The sequence below is a fragment of the Mustela nigripes genome, chromosome 1, assembly GCF_022355385.1.
Source record: "Mustela nigripes isolate SB6536 chromosome 1, MUSNIG.SB6536, whole genome shotgun sequence".
In the NCBI taxonomy this organism is placed as follows: domain Eukaryota; kingdom Metazoa; phylum Chordata; class Mammalia; order Carnivora; family Mustelidae; genus Mustela; species Mustela nigripes.
The window spans coordinates 124,644,849-124,663,377 of NC_081557.1; the positions used below are offsets into that span (position 1 = coordinate 124,644,849).

The 18,529-nt window shown below is 39.9% G+C and overlaps 1 protein-coding gene across 1 annotated transcript in view; it reads left to right on the forward strand.

Annotated features, from left to right (window-relative positions):
* The window catches only part of C1H4orf51 (chromosome 1 C4orf51 homolog), a 32,213-nt gene extending 16,301 nt beyond the window's left edge, over nt 1-15,912 (forward strand). The window contains exons 3-5 of the mRNA XM_059410228.1: nt 12,858-12,931; nt 15,478-15,532; nt 15,776-15,912. Coding sequence (XP_059266211.1) covers nt 12,858-12,931; nt 15,478-15,532; nt 15,776-15,912 — 266 coding nt within the window. The remainder of the gene's footprint in view (nt 1-12,857; nt 12,932-15,477; nt 15,533-15,775) is intronic.
* The last annotated feature ends 2,617 nt before the right edge of the window (nt 15,913-18,529 follow it).

Genomic DNA, 18,529 nt, shown 5'->3' on the forward strand with positions numbered 1-18,529 from the left:
ATCTCAACCAGAAATATGGCTGAGTGTTATATTATGACAGACACCCAGGAGGTGGACTACATGATTAGAAGACCTAAAAGAATACTACTAAACTCGAGGGTCTCTGATCCTGGAAGCCCTGATGCTCACAGTCCTACCCTTGCTTTCTTGACAACATGCTGTTAGAAACCAAATACTTGCAGCATTCCATCAGGATTGGCACAACATTTAAGGACTTAATATGTAAAGGTGGAATTTGTTGGATGTTACTAACATCGTTACTTTCATCAACAAAAGTGCTCAGTTTGGTTATAATTCTAGGACTGGGAAGGGGAAACAGGGAGGTGAGTAAACACTAGAAAATCAGAGTAATAGTAAATGTCCTTAATTAAAAGGCTGATTAAAACTACCACTGTCAGGTTGCACTGTGGGCTCTATTTTGTCAACTGTGAACTCACAAAGAAAAAAAGTCACTAGCTAACCACACAACAACATACGTGGGCTCGCTGGTGTTCCTCTCCACAAATGGACGAAAGAAAACAGAGATATTTCTAGCTCTGAGAAATTACAAAGTTTGGGGAAATGATGGACATACATGCTTTCTCCCCCATAATCCACCAAAAAAACTTTCTGTAAAACTTTAATATTACAGAATCATATCATTTACTAATTACTGATTATCACATATAATTCTTGAAAGGAAGGGTGACATAAAACTAGTTAAAGCCTCTGGCAGGCCTGTGGGATTTATAAAAGTCTTACAGAGCTTTGAAGGCTGAAGATTCACAACCAATGGAGTAATCAGAACTAATTGTGCAGGATAAACTTCGTATCCACCTGCTTTTACTTTAGCTATGAAAAAGTGGGATTTTCTTGAATTTAACTAAATAATTTTTGGACTCTATATTTTGACTTTAGCTTGAGATATCTTGTTTTTAAAAATTTATCAGCATAAAATTGCATAAATAGCAATAAGCATTTGAGAAAAATTGTTCCTCTCCCTTGACTCATTCCTAATGAAGAGACTGCATCATGTTATGCCAAGCAAGGCCTGTTTCTTCCTTTAAACCTATATATAGGTGTGTATATATATATATATATATATATATATATATAATTTATTTATTTTTTAAAGGTGGGGAGAGAACACAAATGGGAGGGACAGAAGGAGAGGGAGAGAGAATCTTAAGCAGATTCTGTGCTGAGCATGGAGCCTAGTGTGGGGCATGACCCTGAGATCATGACCTGAGCTGAACCAAGAGCTGGATGCTTAACCAACTGTGTCACCCAAGCACCCTGATATTTATTTTTAATCAAATTAAATTTTTTCTCTTATTTTTAAAATCAAAATATACCAGAGAACTCAACATGATCAGTCATTAGGAAAACGTAAATTAAAACCATTGAGATACCACTCCACATCCATGAGATTGGCTGTATCCACAAAGACTGATAATAACAAATGTTGGAGAGGATATAGAGAAGCTAGAATCTTCATTGATTGCTAATGGAAAGTGTTGGAAAACACTTTGACAATTTCTTTTAAGTTAAACATAAACTCACCATAGGATTCAACAATTCCACATATAGGTATTTACCCAAGAGAAATGAAAACATATATCCGAAGACTAGCACATGAATGTTCACTGCAGCATTACCTATAATAGCCAAAATGGGAAATAACACTTATGTCCATCAACTGGTGAAGGGACAACAAAATTTGGTATATTCATACAATGGAATACTGCTCATTAATAAGAAAGAACAAAATAGCTACAATGTGAATGAACCACAAAAACATTATGCTAAGAGAGGGCAGACATAAAAGGCCACCTAGTATATGATTCCATTTAAGTGTAATGTCCAATACAGGCAAATCTATAGAGAAAGTAGGTTAGTGGTTTTCTGGGGCTGAGGGCAGAAAAGGAGATTAGCCATAAATGGGCATGAGAAATCTTACTGGGATAATGAAAATGCTCTAATACTAGATTATGGTATTATGATGATGGTTGTATAACTCAATAAATTTACTTGAAATCATTAACTGTATACTAAAAGTGGGTCAATTTTATGATATGTAAGTTATATCTCAACAAAAAATTTTTTTCAACAAAACTGTTAAAAAAATATACCATAAAGTTGTAAAAAATATACCTCTTCAGACCTTGAGAAAAAAATTATAGCCTTAGAATTTCAGCGTAGCCTTGGTTCCTTCTGACTCTAAAAGTACAAGCTGTGTATTATAGAAAGTTCCAGGCATAAAAATGTTTAACTCAACTTACAGTTTCTGGTTCTGCTTATAAGGAGCTTAGAAGATGCCCCTCCATTCTAACAACAGGTAAAAATCTGAACAGAATTAAAAATCCACAACTCTTCTTGGATTCATAAGAAAGGTGAGGACACAGGGCAAACTGCTCCCCCTAACATTAGAAAGATGAAGTGAATATAAGTAGTCCTAGCTTACCAGAGTGAGACTCACCAGCAGAAACCACAATAGGAACCAGTAACAGGGTTTGAATATCTGAACTGTAATTGAGGAGTTGCTGGAGACTCTGCAAATAAGTCTGTGGGCTGAAAACTCCAGAGGGACCTAACCATATGAAAGTCCCTATAGTATTGTGAGATTTATCTCTAGGAATTTGGCCAGGTTATCACAGTAAATATCAGAGAAAAATTCCCTAGTGCTTCCAGCACGAAAAGGAGAAATTACCATTTTGAAGGACTCCAGAGTACTATGTTCTTCTTAACAAGGGCTGCCCTCAGGAGAAACTATTTTACCAAAGTCTAATCTGCCAGGGTGTTCAGTTAGGGTACCCTTACTGAGCTGGTGAAAAAGAAATACCAAACTCCAGCCTACCCTAGCCTTCCATGAGGGAGAAGAAAAATACTCAACTCTAGGCCACTCTAGCCATCCTGTTCCACCTAACAGGGGAGGAAAATAAACAAAAAAACAACTTAGAAACACTTGTGAAGTTCACTATCCAGAGGCAGAGGCTCACTAAAAGACTGAGACCTGGGCACCTGGGTGTCTCAGTGGGTTAAGCTGCTGCCTTCGGCTCAGGTCATGATCTCAGGGTCCTGGGATAGAGTCCTGCATCGGACTCTCTGCTCAGCAGGGAGCCTGCTTCCTCCTCTCTCTCTCTGCCTGCCTCTATGCCTACTTGTGATCTCTCTCTGTCAAATAAATAAATAAAATCTTAAAAAAAAAAAAAAAGACTGAGACCTAATCATAGGACTGTAGAATGCTTCCCCTCCTCCTACACCCCACTACCTCATTATTAAGGGCTTATTTACAGCAAGTTTTTTCCTCAGTACATCATGTCCTGCTATCAAGAAAAAGTTACAAGACATACTAAAAGGCAAAACACAGTTTGAAGAGCGAGCAAGCATTAGAACCAGATGTGGCAGGCTTTGTTATTATCAGGTCAGGAATTTAAGACAACCATGATTCATATTCTAAGGGCTCTAATGGATAAAGTAGACAGCATACAGGAACAGATGGGCAATGCAAGCAGAAAGATGGAAATCCTAAGAAAGAACCAAAAGAAATGCTAGAGATCCAAAACACTGAAAAAAAAAATGAAGAATGTCTTTAATGGGTTTATAAGTACAGTGGTCATGGCTGAGGAAAGAATCTCTGAGCTTAAGGTTTTCTCAGTAGAAACATCTAAAATTGACAAGCAACAAAAACAAAGATTGAAAAAAAAAAAAAGAACAGAACAGAATGCCCAAGGACTGGAACAACTACAAAAGGTCTAACATATGTGTAATGGGAATACTGGAAGGAGAAGAAGGAATGGAATAGAAGAGATATTGAACAACTAAGAATTTTCATTTCCACAAATCAATGTCAGACACCAAAGCACAGATCCAGCAATCTCTGGGAACCCTGAGCAGGGTAAATGTAAAACAAACAAGATACTTACATCTACGCATATCATTTTCAAACAACAGAACATAAAAGATAAAAAAAAAAACTCCTGGAAGAAGCCAGAGGGGAAAAACATCTTACCTATAGAGAAATAAGAATTGTATCCAACTCTCCTTAGAAACTATGGAGGCAAAAAGAGAAGAGCATGAAATACTTAAGGTTTTGTGAGAAAACAAAACAAAACAAAACCCACCAACCTAGAATTCTGTACCTTGTGAAATTATATTTCAAAAACGAAGGAGAAATAAATATTTTCTCAAACAAAAAGTTGGGGAATTTGTTGCCAGCAGATTTGCCTTGCAAGAAATGTTAAAAGTTCTATAAAGAGAAGGAAGATAATAGTTCAGAAATTCAGATCAATAAAAAGAAAGGAAAAGCACTGAAAGAGGTATAGGTAACTGTAAAGTAAAAACTTTTATTTTTCTCATTCTTAATCTAACAGATAATAGTTTGTTCAAAATGATAATAGTAACAATGTATTCAACCATGCAGGCTTATGTATGTGTCTTATGCATGTATGTGTCTTACTTCAAACAATGTAAGGGTTGGGGTATTGACCCTCCTGCACAGTAGAAAATCCACATATAACTTTGATCACCCAAAACTTACCTACTAACAGTCTGCTGTTGACTGGAAGCCACTGATAACATAAACAGCTAATTAACACATATTTTGTATGTTATAGGTATTATATACTATTCTTCCAATAAAATAAGAGAGAAAAAAGAAAATGTTATTAAGAAAATCATAAAGAAGAGAAAATACACTTATAATACTATACTATAAAAAATTCATGTATAAGTGGGCCTTTGAAATCCAAAACCAAGCTGTTAAAGGGTCAGTTGTATATGTACTTATTTATGCTTAAATATAAGAGAAATGAATGACAGCAATGCTACAAGAGATGGGAGAGGGTAATTAGGAATATTTTATTATTATAAGCTACTTGTACCAGTCATGAAGTGGTGTAATGTTATTTGAAAGTGCATTTGGATTAGTTGTAAATGTATACTGCAAACTCAAGGGCAACCATTAAAAAAGTAAAAAAAAAAAAAGAAGTGTAATTAAAATGCCAAGAAAGGAGAGAAAAAGGAATCATATAAAATGCTCAGATAAAACCACAAAAGCCTGAAAAAGAGTAAAGACAAAAATAGGAAAAAGGAACAAGGGCAATAAATAGAAAACAGTAACAAATATGGTAGATGCTAATTCTGCTATATCAAAATCACTGTGAACATCAGTTCACACTAATCAGTAGACAGAGATTGTCAGTGGATCAAAAAATAAGGCCCAATTATATGTTGTTTACAAGAAACCAACTTTAAATATAAAGGCACATATAGATTAAAATAAATGAATGGAGAAAAATATGCTATGTTAATACTAAGAAAAATGAGGCAAGAATAGATATATTAACTTAGATATATATATGATAGTTTATAATATATGTATTATATAATAGAGACTTCAAAAGAGGGAACTTATCAGGAATAAAAAAGGGTACTAAATAATAATAATTATAAAGGTGTCAATCCTCCAAGAAGATAAAATAATCTTTAATGCTCATGTGCTTAACAACACAGTGTCCTACGGTGTGAGGCAAAAGCATGGAATTGTAAGGAGAAACAGAGGAATCCACTGTCATGGTTGAAGACTTCAGCATATCTCTATCAGAAATGGACAGATTCAGTAGTAAGGACATAGTTGAACTCAACAACATATCAATCAATTAGATATAGTCACCATCTCTTAGATGACTTCATCCAACAATGGCAGAATATACATTCTTTTAAAGGTCAGATGAAATATGGACCAAGTTAGACTACATTCTGGGAAATAAAACACACCTTAAAATTTAAGAGAATAGCAATCAGAATATTTGCTCTCAGACCACAGTGGAATTAAATTAGAAATCAATAACAGAAGGATAAGTGGAAAACCCCCAAATAAGTAAACAACAGATTTCTAAGTAACATGAGTCAAAGAAGAAATCTGGAAAAGCTAAAGAAATATTTTGAACTAAGTGAAAATGAAAACACAACTTACCAATTTGTGTAATGTAATAAAAGTAGTGATTGGAGGGAAATTTATAGCATTGATTGCATATATTAGCAAAGAAGAAAAATCTAAAATCAACCTAATTTCTATGTTAGAAAACTCAAATAAGAAGAGCAAATTAAACTGAAAATAAGGAGAAGAAATCATAAGAATTAGAGCAGAAATCAAAACACTTGAAAACAGGAAGTCAACAGAGAAAATTAAGGAAACCAGAAGCTGATTATTTGAAAAGATGAAGAATTTCTAAGGTGGGGGAGGGGATACATTAATTACTAATATCAGAAGTGAAAGAGAAAACATTGCTACAGACCCCATAGACATTAAAAGAATAATAAAGAAATATTATATATAACTTTATGCCCCCAAATTTGATAACTAAAATGATGTCTTCCTTGAAGACACAAGCTGCCAAAACTCACACAAGAATAAACAGTCTGAATAGGCTTATATCTATTAAAGAAATTAAATCAGTAATTAACAACCTTTCCAAGCAGATGGCACTAGGCCTAGATGGGTTCACTGGTGAATTTTACCAAACATTTAGGGGAGAAATTATACCAATTCTTCACAATCTCTTTCAGAGGACTGAAGGTGAGGAAATAATTCTTAACTAATATAGTGAAGCCAGGATTACGCTAATGCCAAAGCAAGGCAAAGACTGCAAAAAAAGAAAACTACAGACAAATATCTCATGAATATAGATGCAAAACTCTTCAACAAAATATTATCAAATAAATCCAACAATGTATACAAAGAATTCTATACCATGACCAAGTGGGATTACCCCAGGCATGCAACATTTAGAAGTCAATTGATGTAATCCATCATATCAAGAGACTAAAAAAGAAAAATCACATGATCATATCAATAGATGCAGAAAAAGCATTTGACAAAATCCCATACCCATTCATGATTAAAACAAAAAAAGTCTCAGTAAACAAGAATAGAGAACTTCTTCAACTTATGAAGAAAATCTACAAAAAAACCTATAGGTAACATCATAGTTAATAGAAACATAAAGCTTTTCCACTGAGATCAGATAGTGTTCTCCTCTCACCACTTCTTTCAACACCATGCTGAAAGTACTAGCTAATGCCTTAAGACAAGAAAAGAAAATGGAAGTTATAGAGATTGGAAAGGAAGAAATAAAACTGTCTTTGTTCACATATGAGATATTATCTATGAAGAAAATTTTTTTAAATGATTTAAAAAAAAACCCTCTCTTGGAAATAATAAATGATTATAGTAAGGTTGCAAGATACAAGGTTAATATACAAAAGTTGATTGCTGGGAGGCCTGGGTGGCTCAGTGGGTTAAGCCTCTGCTTTCAGCTCAGGTCATGACCCCAGGGTCTTGGGATCGTGTCCCGCATCAGGCTCCTTGCTCGGCGGGAAGCCTGCCTCTCTCTCTGCCTCTGCTTGCCTCTCTGCCTGCTTGTGTGCTTTCTCTATCTCTCCTTCTGACAAATAAATAAATAAATAAAATCTATAAAAAAACAAAAGTTGATTGCTTTCCTATATACCAGCAATGGACAAGTGAAATTTAAAATTAAATTCAGTGCAATCACTTAATCCCCACAAAGTTATTTTGTGGAAATCAACAAAGTGAATCTAAAATTTGTGTGGGAAGGCAGAGACAGAATGGCCAATACAATACTGGAGAACAAGAACAATGTTGGAGGGCTGACATTACGGAACTTCAATACTTACAATAAAGCTACAGTAATTAAGACAATGTGGTATTGGCAAAAGAATAGACATACAGATTAACAGAACAGAATAGAGGGCCCAGAAATAGACCCACATAAATATAGGCAATGTATCTTTGACAGAGGAACAAAGGCAGTGCAATAAAGAAAAGGGCTTTTTCAAAAATTTTTGTTGGAACAACTGCCAAATGGGGGAAAAAAAAAAAGCCACATGCCAAAAGGAAAAAAAAAATCTAGACATGTTCCTTACACCTTCACAAAAATTAACTCAAGATGGGGACGCCTGGCTAGCTCAGTTGGTTGGATGACTGCCTTCGGCTCAGGTCATGATCCCGAAGTCCCAGGATCGAGTCCCACATAGGGCTCCCAGCTCCACCGGGAGTCTGCTTCTCTCTCTGACCTTCTCCTCGCTCATGTTCTCTCTCACTGTCTCTCTCTCAAATAAAATCTTAAAAAAAAAAAAAATTTAAAAAAAAAGAGCTTCAGAAAATTAAAAAAAAAAAATTAACTCAAGATGGATCATGGACCTAAATGTAAATCCAAAAGTATAAAACTCTAGAATATAACATAGGAAATACCTAGATGACCTTGGCTATGGTAATGACTTTTTAGATACAACACCAAAATCATGATCCATGAAAGAAATAATATATAGGCTGGACTTGATTAAAATTAAAAACTTCTGCTCTGCACAAGACAATGTCAAGAGAATGAGAAGCCACAGATAGGGAGAAAATATTTGCAAAAGACACTTTTGGAAGGAACTGTTATTCTAAATATACAGAGCAGTCTTAAAACTCAAAAAGAAGAAACAAAAAACTGACTAAAAAATGAGCCAAAGACTTTAACAACCACCTCACCAAGAAAGATATAAGTATGGCTAATAACTGGGCACCCGAGTGGCTCAGTTGATTAAACATCCAATCATGAAATCAGCTGAGGTCTTGATCTCAGGGTCTTGAGTTCAAGCCCTGCACTGGGCTTTGCACTGGGCATGGAACCTCCTAAAAAAAATTTTTTTTTTAATTAAAAAATACACACACACACACACACACACACACGGGGGGAGGTCGTGGCGGAGAGAAAGAGACCTTCTTTAATAGGTGAATAGATAAATGAACTGTGGTACATCCAGACAACGCAAGATTTATTCAGCACTAAAAAGAAAGAGCTATCAAGCTATGGAAGACATGGAGGCATCTGATGTGCATATTACTAAGTGAAAGAAGCCAATCTGAAAGGCTACCCACTACATGATTCCAACTACCTGACATTCTGGAAAAGGCAAAACCATGGGTACAGTAAAAAGATCAGAGGTTGCCAGGGGCTGGGAAGGAAGAGGGATGAATAGGCAGAGCACAAAGGATTTTTAGGGCAGTGAAAATATTCTGTATGATACTCTAATGATGGACAAATGTCATTACTCATTTGTCCAAACGTATAGATTGTACAGCACTACAAGTAAACTGTAATGGGAAAGGTGATTGTGATGTGTCAGTGTAGGGTCCTGCATTTTAACAAATGTCCCACTGGGGTAGGGGAATGTTGGTGATGGAAGGCTATGCCTATGTGGGGGCAGGCGTATTTAGAAACTCTATGTATCTTTTTCTCAGTGTTGCTGTGAACCTAAAACTGCTCTAAAAAAACTAAAATCTTTAAAAATAAAAAGAGCAGCATTTGAAAGGTTAACTATTTTTAGATTGAGAAAGGGGACATAGCTAATTATTTTTAGCTGAATTAAAACTCAAGAAAATTAACAAAGACTGAAACACATCTGCTACTTGAGTCTTCAGAAAAACTTCACTGAGAAAGCCAAAGGACATGTAAAACTGAGTTATTTTAATAATATTTTTAAATTATAGACATATAATTTCAATGTCTCCTAGCTGTTATCAGTATGGTTTTCTTTTTAAAATAAAACTGAAATGTGTACCATTAAAAAAAAATTACCTCTACCCACAAAAGCTCCAAAGTATTTATGAATTAACTTTTCATCACAGTTTTGTTTTACCTCTTACTTTTCTGTTGGTCAACTTCTAAAGGGAAATAAGGCACATGTGTACAATTTATTTGTATGGTATGATCAGGAGTATAAGAGACTTTATCCTAACATTGGGTTTAATCCTTATTTTTCCTCTTTATATGTATGCAGGACTATTTCCTCAAATAACCAGTTCCTTTAAGAATGAACCTGATGTCAAACACAGTGTGGTAAGTCCAAAATTTCTCAGCCATCATTTACATGGAGAGAGCTTAAATCATTGTACCTTGCATATTTTATTAAAAAACAAAGTTGCAGTTGTTTAGAATTATTTATTCATCAAACACTTGTTTATGAGTAATTAATTTATTGTGTGTGTAACTTTCTTTTAGGTGACGGGGATAAAAAAATAAACAACCACGGTTATAAACTGTTAACTGAAAAAATAAAATAAAAGAATAAAAAATGTTACAAAAACACCTTTTGTCAGATTTTAAACTTTCAAATAATACAGAGGAATAGAGACAAAGTAAAAAGTATCTGAAATCCTTTCCCTACCCTCAGGGATAATCACCATGAACATTTTAGTGAACTTCCTTAGAAATGTCTTCCTATGCTTATGCATAGACAAAGATAACACACACACATCCATGTGCACACACACACACACAAGATACACTGATGGGATCTACTGTCCTCTGATCTGCTTTAATCACTGAATATTTTCATGAACATATTCTTTCAGTGTTAGCAATAATATTTACCATTTTTATGGATATGTAAGATTTCATGGACTGGATATATCATAATTTTAAAATCTCTCATATTGCCAGGCATCTAGGTTTTTCAAACTGGCAACTATTATAAACAATGCAGTGGTGAATAAATTTAAATATAAATTTTTGCAGTTGTACAATTATCTCCTTAGGGTACTTTCTCATAAGTAGACTTCTCGGATCAGGAGTTAAGCTTATTTTAAAATTTGATATATGGCCAAATTGCCTTCTAGAAAACTGGCCTCGTGCACCAGCAGTACTCAACAGTGGCTGTTTTCCTATATTTTCTCTAACAGTGGTTTTAAAAATAATTTTAATATTTCCTACTTTGATAAAGATATTTTAATTTCCTTTTAACTTTAATTTCTTTATTAGTGAGTTTGAGCGTCTTCTATTAGTTATTCATAGTTCTTTTGTGATTATGGTCAATTCTCATAATTTGAGATAGCTATATTTTCTAAAGTCCTTACTAACACTGAATTACTGGACCATTGCTCCTAGGAGAAACGTAGGGCCAGGCTCTTGTGAGTCCCTGGTCACAACATTTTCATCAACTGTAAATTTGTGTTTATGTGTGTCTCTATTTAAAGATACCTTATTTCATAAGTTTGGTTGATTCATTAACTTTGCACTTACAGCCAACAGCACTCTAACTCATGCCTAAATGAAGTTGATCTAACAAATGTGTTTTCTCCATAAAGCACATCAAAATCTTCTTACACTTAGGAACGTCACACAGCATGTCAGCACTACACTGAGGGCCATTTTAAACAGTGAAATCATCAACAAAACACATAAAAATGCAGAAAATGTGGCACTATATAGCCACCCCCAAAGGACATTTGTTTAAAGAGGAGAGCTGAAATAAGACTGAGAAAATGCATGTCAGGTGACTCGAATTGTTTTGTGCTCTCTGAATGTCCTTGAATGCCTCCCTCAAAAATGCTGCATATAATGACTTTGGTGTTACAAATAAATTTTATAGAGTAGGAAAACTGGAAAACCTGGAATCCATGAATAATGAAGATTGATTATATTCATTTTCTTTGCCCACATTTCTGTTAGGATGCCTTGCTTTACACATTGATTTGTATGTGCTACTTCTATATTAGGATAGTACTCTTTTGCCTATCCTATTTTATCAATATTTTCCCCATTTTGACTTTCTATTCTACTACTGTTAGTGTCTGTTATTACGATGGCTTTTAACAGCAGCATCAAAAACTGCCTTTTGAATGAGGAACCACAACACTGGAAAAGCAGTTTTATTAAATTTCTATTGTTGTAAAGGTGGTTGGTATTTATTTTTATCTCTCTTTTTCATAGGTACACCAAATTCTGTTTGGTGATTTTTCTAAAGCACTTCCAAATTATGAAAAATCATGTAAGTCCTGTCCCAAACTATCACTTTATATCATGTTCTGCCTTCATTTTAATTATGGTCTTCATCTGATAATTTCCTCCCTTCCAGAGTCTGAGGCCATTTAAGGTCTTCTGCATTTCTGCTTCTTTCCTGCTGCCATGCACTGTGTTACTTTGTTGTACCTCTCCTAACAGTAAGGTTGGCAGGATGCAGAAATAAGAGGAGGGAGAAATCCCAGACAGACATTTGCCAGCAACATCTTTGAAAAAGAGCATATATGTGAGAAGGTTGTGGTGGTAGTAAAAGTTGGCGGGGCTGGAGGTTAGTATGGATGTGAGTGTTGGGAACTATTGATTAAAAGTGACTTAGAAGCTACCCTATGACCCGGCAATTGCACTACTGGCTATTTATCCCAAAGATACAGATGTAGTGAAAAGGGAAGCCATATGTACCCCAGTGTTCACAGCAGCAAAGGCCACAATCACCAAACTGTGGAAAGAGCCAAGATGCCCTTCAATAGATGAACGGATAAAGAAGATATGGTCCATATAATACAATAGAATATTATTCAGCCACCAGAAAGACTGAATACCCAACTTTTGCATCAACATGGATGGGGCTGGAAGAGATTATGCTGAGTGAAATAAGTCAAGCAGAGAGAGTCAATTACCATATAGTTTCACTTACTTGTGGAACAAAAGGAACAACATGGAGAACATTAGGAGAAGGAAAGGAAAAGTGAAGTGTGGGGTTGGAGGGGGAGACAAACCATGAGAGACTGTGGACTCTGAGAAACAAACTGAGGGTTTCAGAGTGGAGGGAGGTCGGGGGACGGGTAAGCCTGATGCTGGGTATTAAGAAGGGCACGGATTGCATGGAGCACTGGGTGTTATACGTAAACAGTGAATCTTGGAACACTACATCAAAAACTAATGATGGACTGTATGATTACTAACATAACACAATAAAAAAAAGTGATTAGGAGTATTAGTAAGTTTCATTTAGTCATCTCACAGTAGACTATCACAAGCACTTACACATTGCCTGTCTCTTTCTACTAGGTATGAGAATTAAAAAGCCAGTATCTAAGAACCTGATCAACTACAATCAACTAAGGAAAGACTTTCTGAAGCACGTAAGAGTGTTTTTGCTTGTCACCCAACAGTGGATTCCTGGGGTGGTGTCAGTAAGTGTGCACGGTGTGGAAGCAAGGACGGTGGTGTGTGTACGTGCAGAATTGGTAGGAAGGTGATCCCAAACTTATAATCATGTGACTAACAGAAAAGTCGACTGTTCTGATGAGCATTCTTTCTCAAAGCATCATGAACATTCTTGTATCGATTTCTTCATTTGTTGTGGAAACAAGCCCCAGAGAGGCTTAAGGTAATTGGAAATTTCTCTCCTACCGCCCAAATTTTCATCAGCGTTACCAGTGATTTGATGGATTCTGCCTCTTGCAAAAAAAGGCAATGAATTCTCAGATTGTCCTTCCTTTCTGGGACCCACCCTGGGTGCCCACTGTCCTGGGCTCACTCTCCTCAGATGCCTGTTCTTCCATATCCAATGTCTACATCTCTGCTCCCCCTCACATGGTCCTCCAGAGCAGGGGCTTTGTCTCGCCTGATCAGACTTTCTCAAGATCCAGCAATTTTTTTTTTTTTTAACAGAATGCTAAAATGGAATTCTTTTTATGTCTTAAGAGTTCTGGCAGAGATTCCTAAAGAATGAGTTGAAAAAAAGGAATAAAAACTAGTTTTCTGCAAGCACTCCACTGACTTCACCTCATTTAATATAAAAGTTACAATTATTCTTGCTATCCTCTTCCTTTTTTTTTTTAAGATTTACCTTTAAATTGACTTGAAAAAAATCCCAGCCTCACCCTAGGTAATTATACTTGTGACACCAAGGATTTGGTACTCTAGTTATGTGTATTAGAAAACAAAACAAAACAAAACAAAAACCTGACCATTAAAATAAGAAGTGTTACTCAAGTACCACCTAACATTTTCACAAGAACCCCTGGTTGTATAAACATATCACTTTGGAAAATGCTCGTCTATGGGCACCAACTAGCTAATCTGATAAAGTCAGCTAATGGGGCAGGGTTGGACAACCCACCTGGGTTCCCAGGTAATTAGTCCATTGAATGATGGCCTTCCAGAAATTGTGCACTTTTCTTGACTTTTCTGCTGTAGTAGTCGATAAGTTTCCCACAGAGCATGGCAAGCATGAGAAGGCAGGGCAGGCTGTGGAGGGAGTTCTTTGTTGGGGGGGGGGTTGGAGCTGGGCAAGTCTACTGAAAGATACATTGTGTGTGGCTGGGGAGGGGGGTGCAAGGAGCTCCCTTCACTGTAGGGTTGCTGCATCCTTCTAGGAAGGGTAGATGATTTCCTGAAAGTATATTTACCGCTAGCTGGGCCTCTTGGGAGTTACTTGGGAGAATCATTAACTATTGCTAAATAAATAAATCCCTCTTGCTGCGTGGAGCTGTACCGGCGCCAAGCAATTCCATTGCCAGTGGCTGCAGCTGTTGTGGGGAACAGTTGCCTTTCTCTTTGAGGTACTTCACCCACCCCCCTCCCCTAAAGTGATTTTCCTAACCTCACAGTAGCCTTTTCAGTCAACGATTCCTGACAAACTAGTGGTATTACATCCCACTCTTGTTCTTAGGGTACATCCACTCTTGTTTTAGGGTACTCCCCCCAGCCCCTGTCGCCCTCTCACCACCTCCATATCCCCCCACTCTGTCCACACAATGAATACGGGGCACTTGTTTGGGAAACCTTGGGCCTGGAGTTCTAACCACAAAATAAATCATGACCTTTCATTTATTAGACAAGGCAAACTCTTAATTATTTTCAGAGGTGCTGTATCTTGGGGGAGGAGAACGGGCACTGAGATGTGAAATGCACAAACTCCCCCCATCAGCAACAGGCAGGGATTGAATGAAATGTTCAGCAACCGGTAAGGATTATTCTCACTGTTTAAGGTATTCGCCTGGAATCTAATGCCTTGGTAACCACCTTCTTAATAATCGGTATTTCCGGGTCTTATCTTCAAGAAACGCACGTTGCGGGGCACCTGGGTGGCTCAGTAAGTTAAAGCCTCTGTCTTCTGCTCAGGTCATGATCCCAGGACCCTGGGATCGAGCCCCACATCCGGGTCTCTGCTCAGCAGGGAGCCTGCTTCCTCCTCTCTCTCTGCCTGCTTCTCTCCCTACTTGTGATCTCTCTCTTTCTGTCAAATAAATAGATAAATAATTAAAAAAAAAAAAAAAGAAAGAAAGAAAGAAAGAAAAGAAAAGAAAAAGAAACACACGTTGCCAACCTGGAAAGCAGAGAAATTAGCACCCGGAAATTCAGCCTAACCGAACAGCAGGGAAGACCGGGGAAAGAATCTTAACCACGAAGGGAGGGCTAGGCAAGGCCAGTGGAGAAGCAGTGGTAGTTCCTTTGGGATTCCAGAGTTCCCGCATGTTCTCCCTCTCTCCTGCTTACTGGCTGGCCTTCCTGACAGACACGATGTATGTGATAGGAAGGTTAACGGAGACGGAGGAAAACGCAGGACAGTCCCCGCTCCTGCCTAAGACGGAGGGCTCGGCCACGTCCTTCGCACCCAGTCCGGCGCACAGAGTGACCCCTGCGGGGGGCAAGCGCTAACGAGCGGGCCGTTCTCCTGCAGCTGCTCGCACCGGGGGACTCCGCAAGCCTGGCCGGCTCGTCGGAAGACTCAGAAGGTGACCAGCGCTCCGCTTGTGGTCTGGGACGACCGTCACCGTCACTTAGCTGAGTCGCAAAACCAAGTCCCAAAGGTGGAGGCCTGCGGTTTGCTCAAGGACTCTGAGGTAGGAGCGGGCCCGCCCACATCTAGACTTTCACAGGCTGGCCTTCTGGGACCCCTTCCCGGGCTCCAGAACACCCCCAGGCCTTGGAAGCGGGAACAAAAGTTATCGTTATAATCACTACTGATTTTTTCAAAGGGAAATACCTGGGAGTCACCCTTCTCCGCAAGAGCCCCAGAAATGGTGCTGTGACCCCGCGACCTGTGGGCTCCCGCGTGGAGGAGCCTGTCCCTTCCATCCGGGAGACCTCGGCGCGGAGGGGCGCAGGGGCGTGAGAAAGGCTTTTTTGTATTCTGGGCACTCGCCCCGCAGAGCCGCAGCCTAGCACGGACTGCCTTCCCTCAGCCCGGGGCGTCGCTGGGGAGCAGATGCGCCCGCGCCGTCGGTGGGGGGCGGGGGCGACGCGAGGCGCGGCGGGCCGGGCGCTGGGGGCGGGGAGATCGCGGCCTTTCACGCCCCGGCCGTCCCCGGAGGGGCCCCTGCGGCCCTGAGGCTCCGCCCACGGCCCGCCCCTCGTACGCCGCGGGCTCCCTCTCCGCCGCCCTCTGCCCCCTCCTCCCTCCGCGCTCCGCCCCCCGCTCCCTCCCACGTCCCGTCCGCGGGCTGCTCTCCGGTGCCGGGAGCTGCCGGAGGCGGGGCAGGGGCGCGGCTCCCGGACGCGGCGGCGCGGAAACCCAGCTGCTCGCGGGAACGAACCCGCCGCGGTCCCGGGCAGCGAAGGGCCCCAAGGGCTGGTGTCCTTTGAGGGCAGAGGGAACTGCGTGGTTAAGAAAGTAGCAGCCTCCTACCTCTTCCTCCCCACGTCGCGCCCCGCCCTCTGGCCCCTGCTCCATTTATTTCCATTTACCCAGACCGTGTTCTGCTGATTCCTGCTGAATAGAAGAGGTAATTCATTAAAAGTCGTACCACCATCGCTATCACCCCCCCCACACACACACCCCCAAACTCCTAGTGATTATTTTTGTTCTTTAGCCCAGGTTAAGCTAAATACATTCCCGGGAAGCCATCTGGTCTGGTTCCCGGGATCCCTTCGTATGGTTTCCATTAAGCTCGCCAAACCGTGCATTGAAAATGCAGCCTTGGAGCCACTCAGGAACCTCCAGGATTTTTGCCTTTGCCAGCCTCATTTAGAGAATCTCAGGCAGGGAGAGGTAAAAGCCTCTGCTCGAGTTCTGAGTCCAGTGCCCTATGGTCCCGGTCTTATGCTGCAGTTAATATGCTTTACTACTCCAAGGAAATACAATTCTCCATGTTAACATGTATCATTCACTCACTCATTCATTCATTCATTCAGTATTTGCTATATGCGAAACACCAATTATTAGAATTCTGTTTTAATTCCAAAACTCTGTGTTTACAGATGAGTTTACAAAATAACCTGGCCACAGAAATTGAGTTCGACTAGCAACATTTGTGTGATTGGGTCTACACCTTATCCTTTGTTATCTCCCATTCCACTACCTGCCACAGACAAAACACACACACACACACACACACACACACACACACACACACACAAATATTAGCTTGTGGGAAAATATTCCCTTACACATAATTTGGGGGTTGTGGTCCAAGAGAAAAGGAAACAGGTTCATAAAAATCATAGTGTTATAATTCTAAAGTTCCTTAGAATTCACCAAAAATACGCCTACTGGTTTATTGAGAAGACTCAGAAAGCATAGTGGCTCAGAGGAGGTCACTGGGCTTTCAGTACTGTTGCCTAATTTGGGGAGGAGCCCAAGACATCAAGTGCCCTGTCACATACTGCAAGAAGGACTTTGATCAAACTCACTTTAGTTGCAGTCCATCCTCTTTCTCCTGCTCTCCCCTCTGCAGTTTTCCCTCTCTGTTCTGCTCTGGGTCTCGCCTGTGGGGTGGTGGGGTGGTGGTTTGCAGTCCTTTCTTGATTCCCCTAACCTAGGCTTCACTCCCTTCTTGCTCTTTTTCTTCCCTTCCTATCTCCCCACCCCACCCAAGCCCTGACCATGAGATTTTATTTGGGTTTTTAAAATGAAACCAGGTGCTGCCTAGAACAAAAGCAAAGTAATAACAAGGAAAGACTATCCAACGCTGAAGGAATGTGCTGAGTTTTATGACTCAGGCTGTCCTGGCAAAGAACTCCGACTTACATGGAGAGGTGGGTGGCACAGAGCTCGGACCATACATGGCAGCTCTAGCCTCCCAGATAGGCACGCTCAAGGCAGCCTGTGACTCATTTTCATAAAACCAGAGGCTCTTGTTCCTTGTGGGACAGGACTTCCTGGAGGCTAGAGCGGAAGGTTCTTCACCTTTTCCCTGTGGGGCCCGTTCAGCCTGATGTAGCAGGGGCCACCTTGAGGTTTGCAGGAAGGAAGCCTGGACAGAAGGTCCTCGCTGGGAAAGAAAAGGGCTTGCTGGACTTGGGCAAGGGTTTTGGTGCATTGAAGTGAAGAGTAGTGTGTGTGCTGCAAAGCGACATGAAAATTAGCTTGTATTGTCCTGGAAACAATGGCTTGGGAGCTGCAGGTGATTCAGGGGAGCAGGGATGTGGCCCAGCTGCTGCAAGCCCAAAGGGGTGTTTGCTCTCTTTGCAGTAATGTGTGTCGAAGAGCGCGCAGGAAAAGCTGGTAGGATTCCAGCGGCGTTTGTGGGTGCTATCACTAATGCAATCCGGGGTAAGAGCAGGATTGGGGGGGGTGCTCTACATAAACACCTGAGAGACACCCAGGCACACATCGGCACATTCCGGGAATTCTTTGCACACAAGCACAGTAATGGGGTGAGGTGTACATTTTTTTGGTTACTAAGAGACAGGCTAAGAGTTCTAAGGAGAGTGTCTCTCCCAGCAGAGGTAGTGGGAGGGGTCTGAACTTTGGAGGACAGGGATGTGTTTGTGGTCCTTCATTACACAGG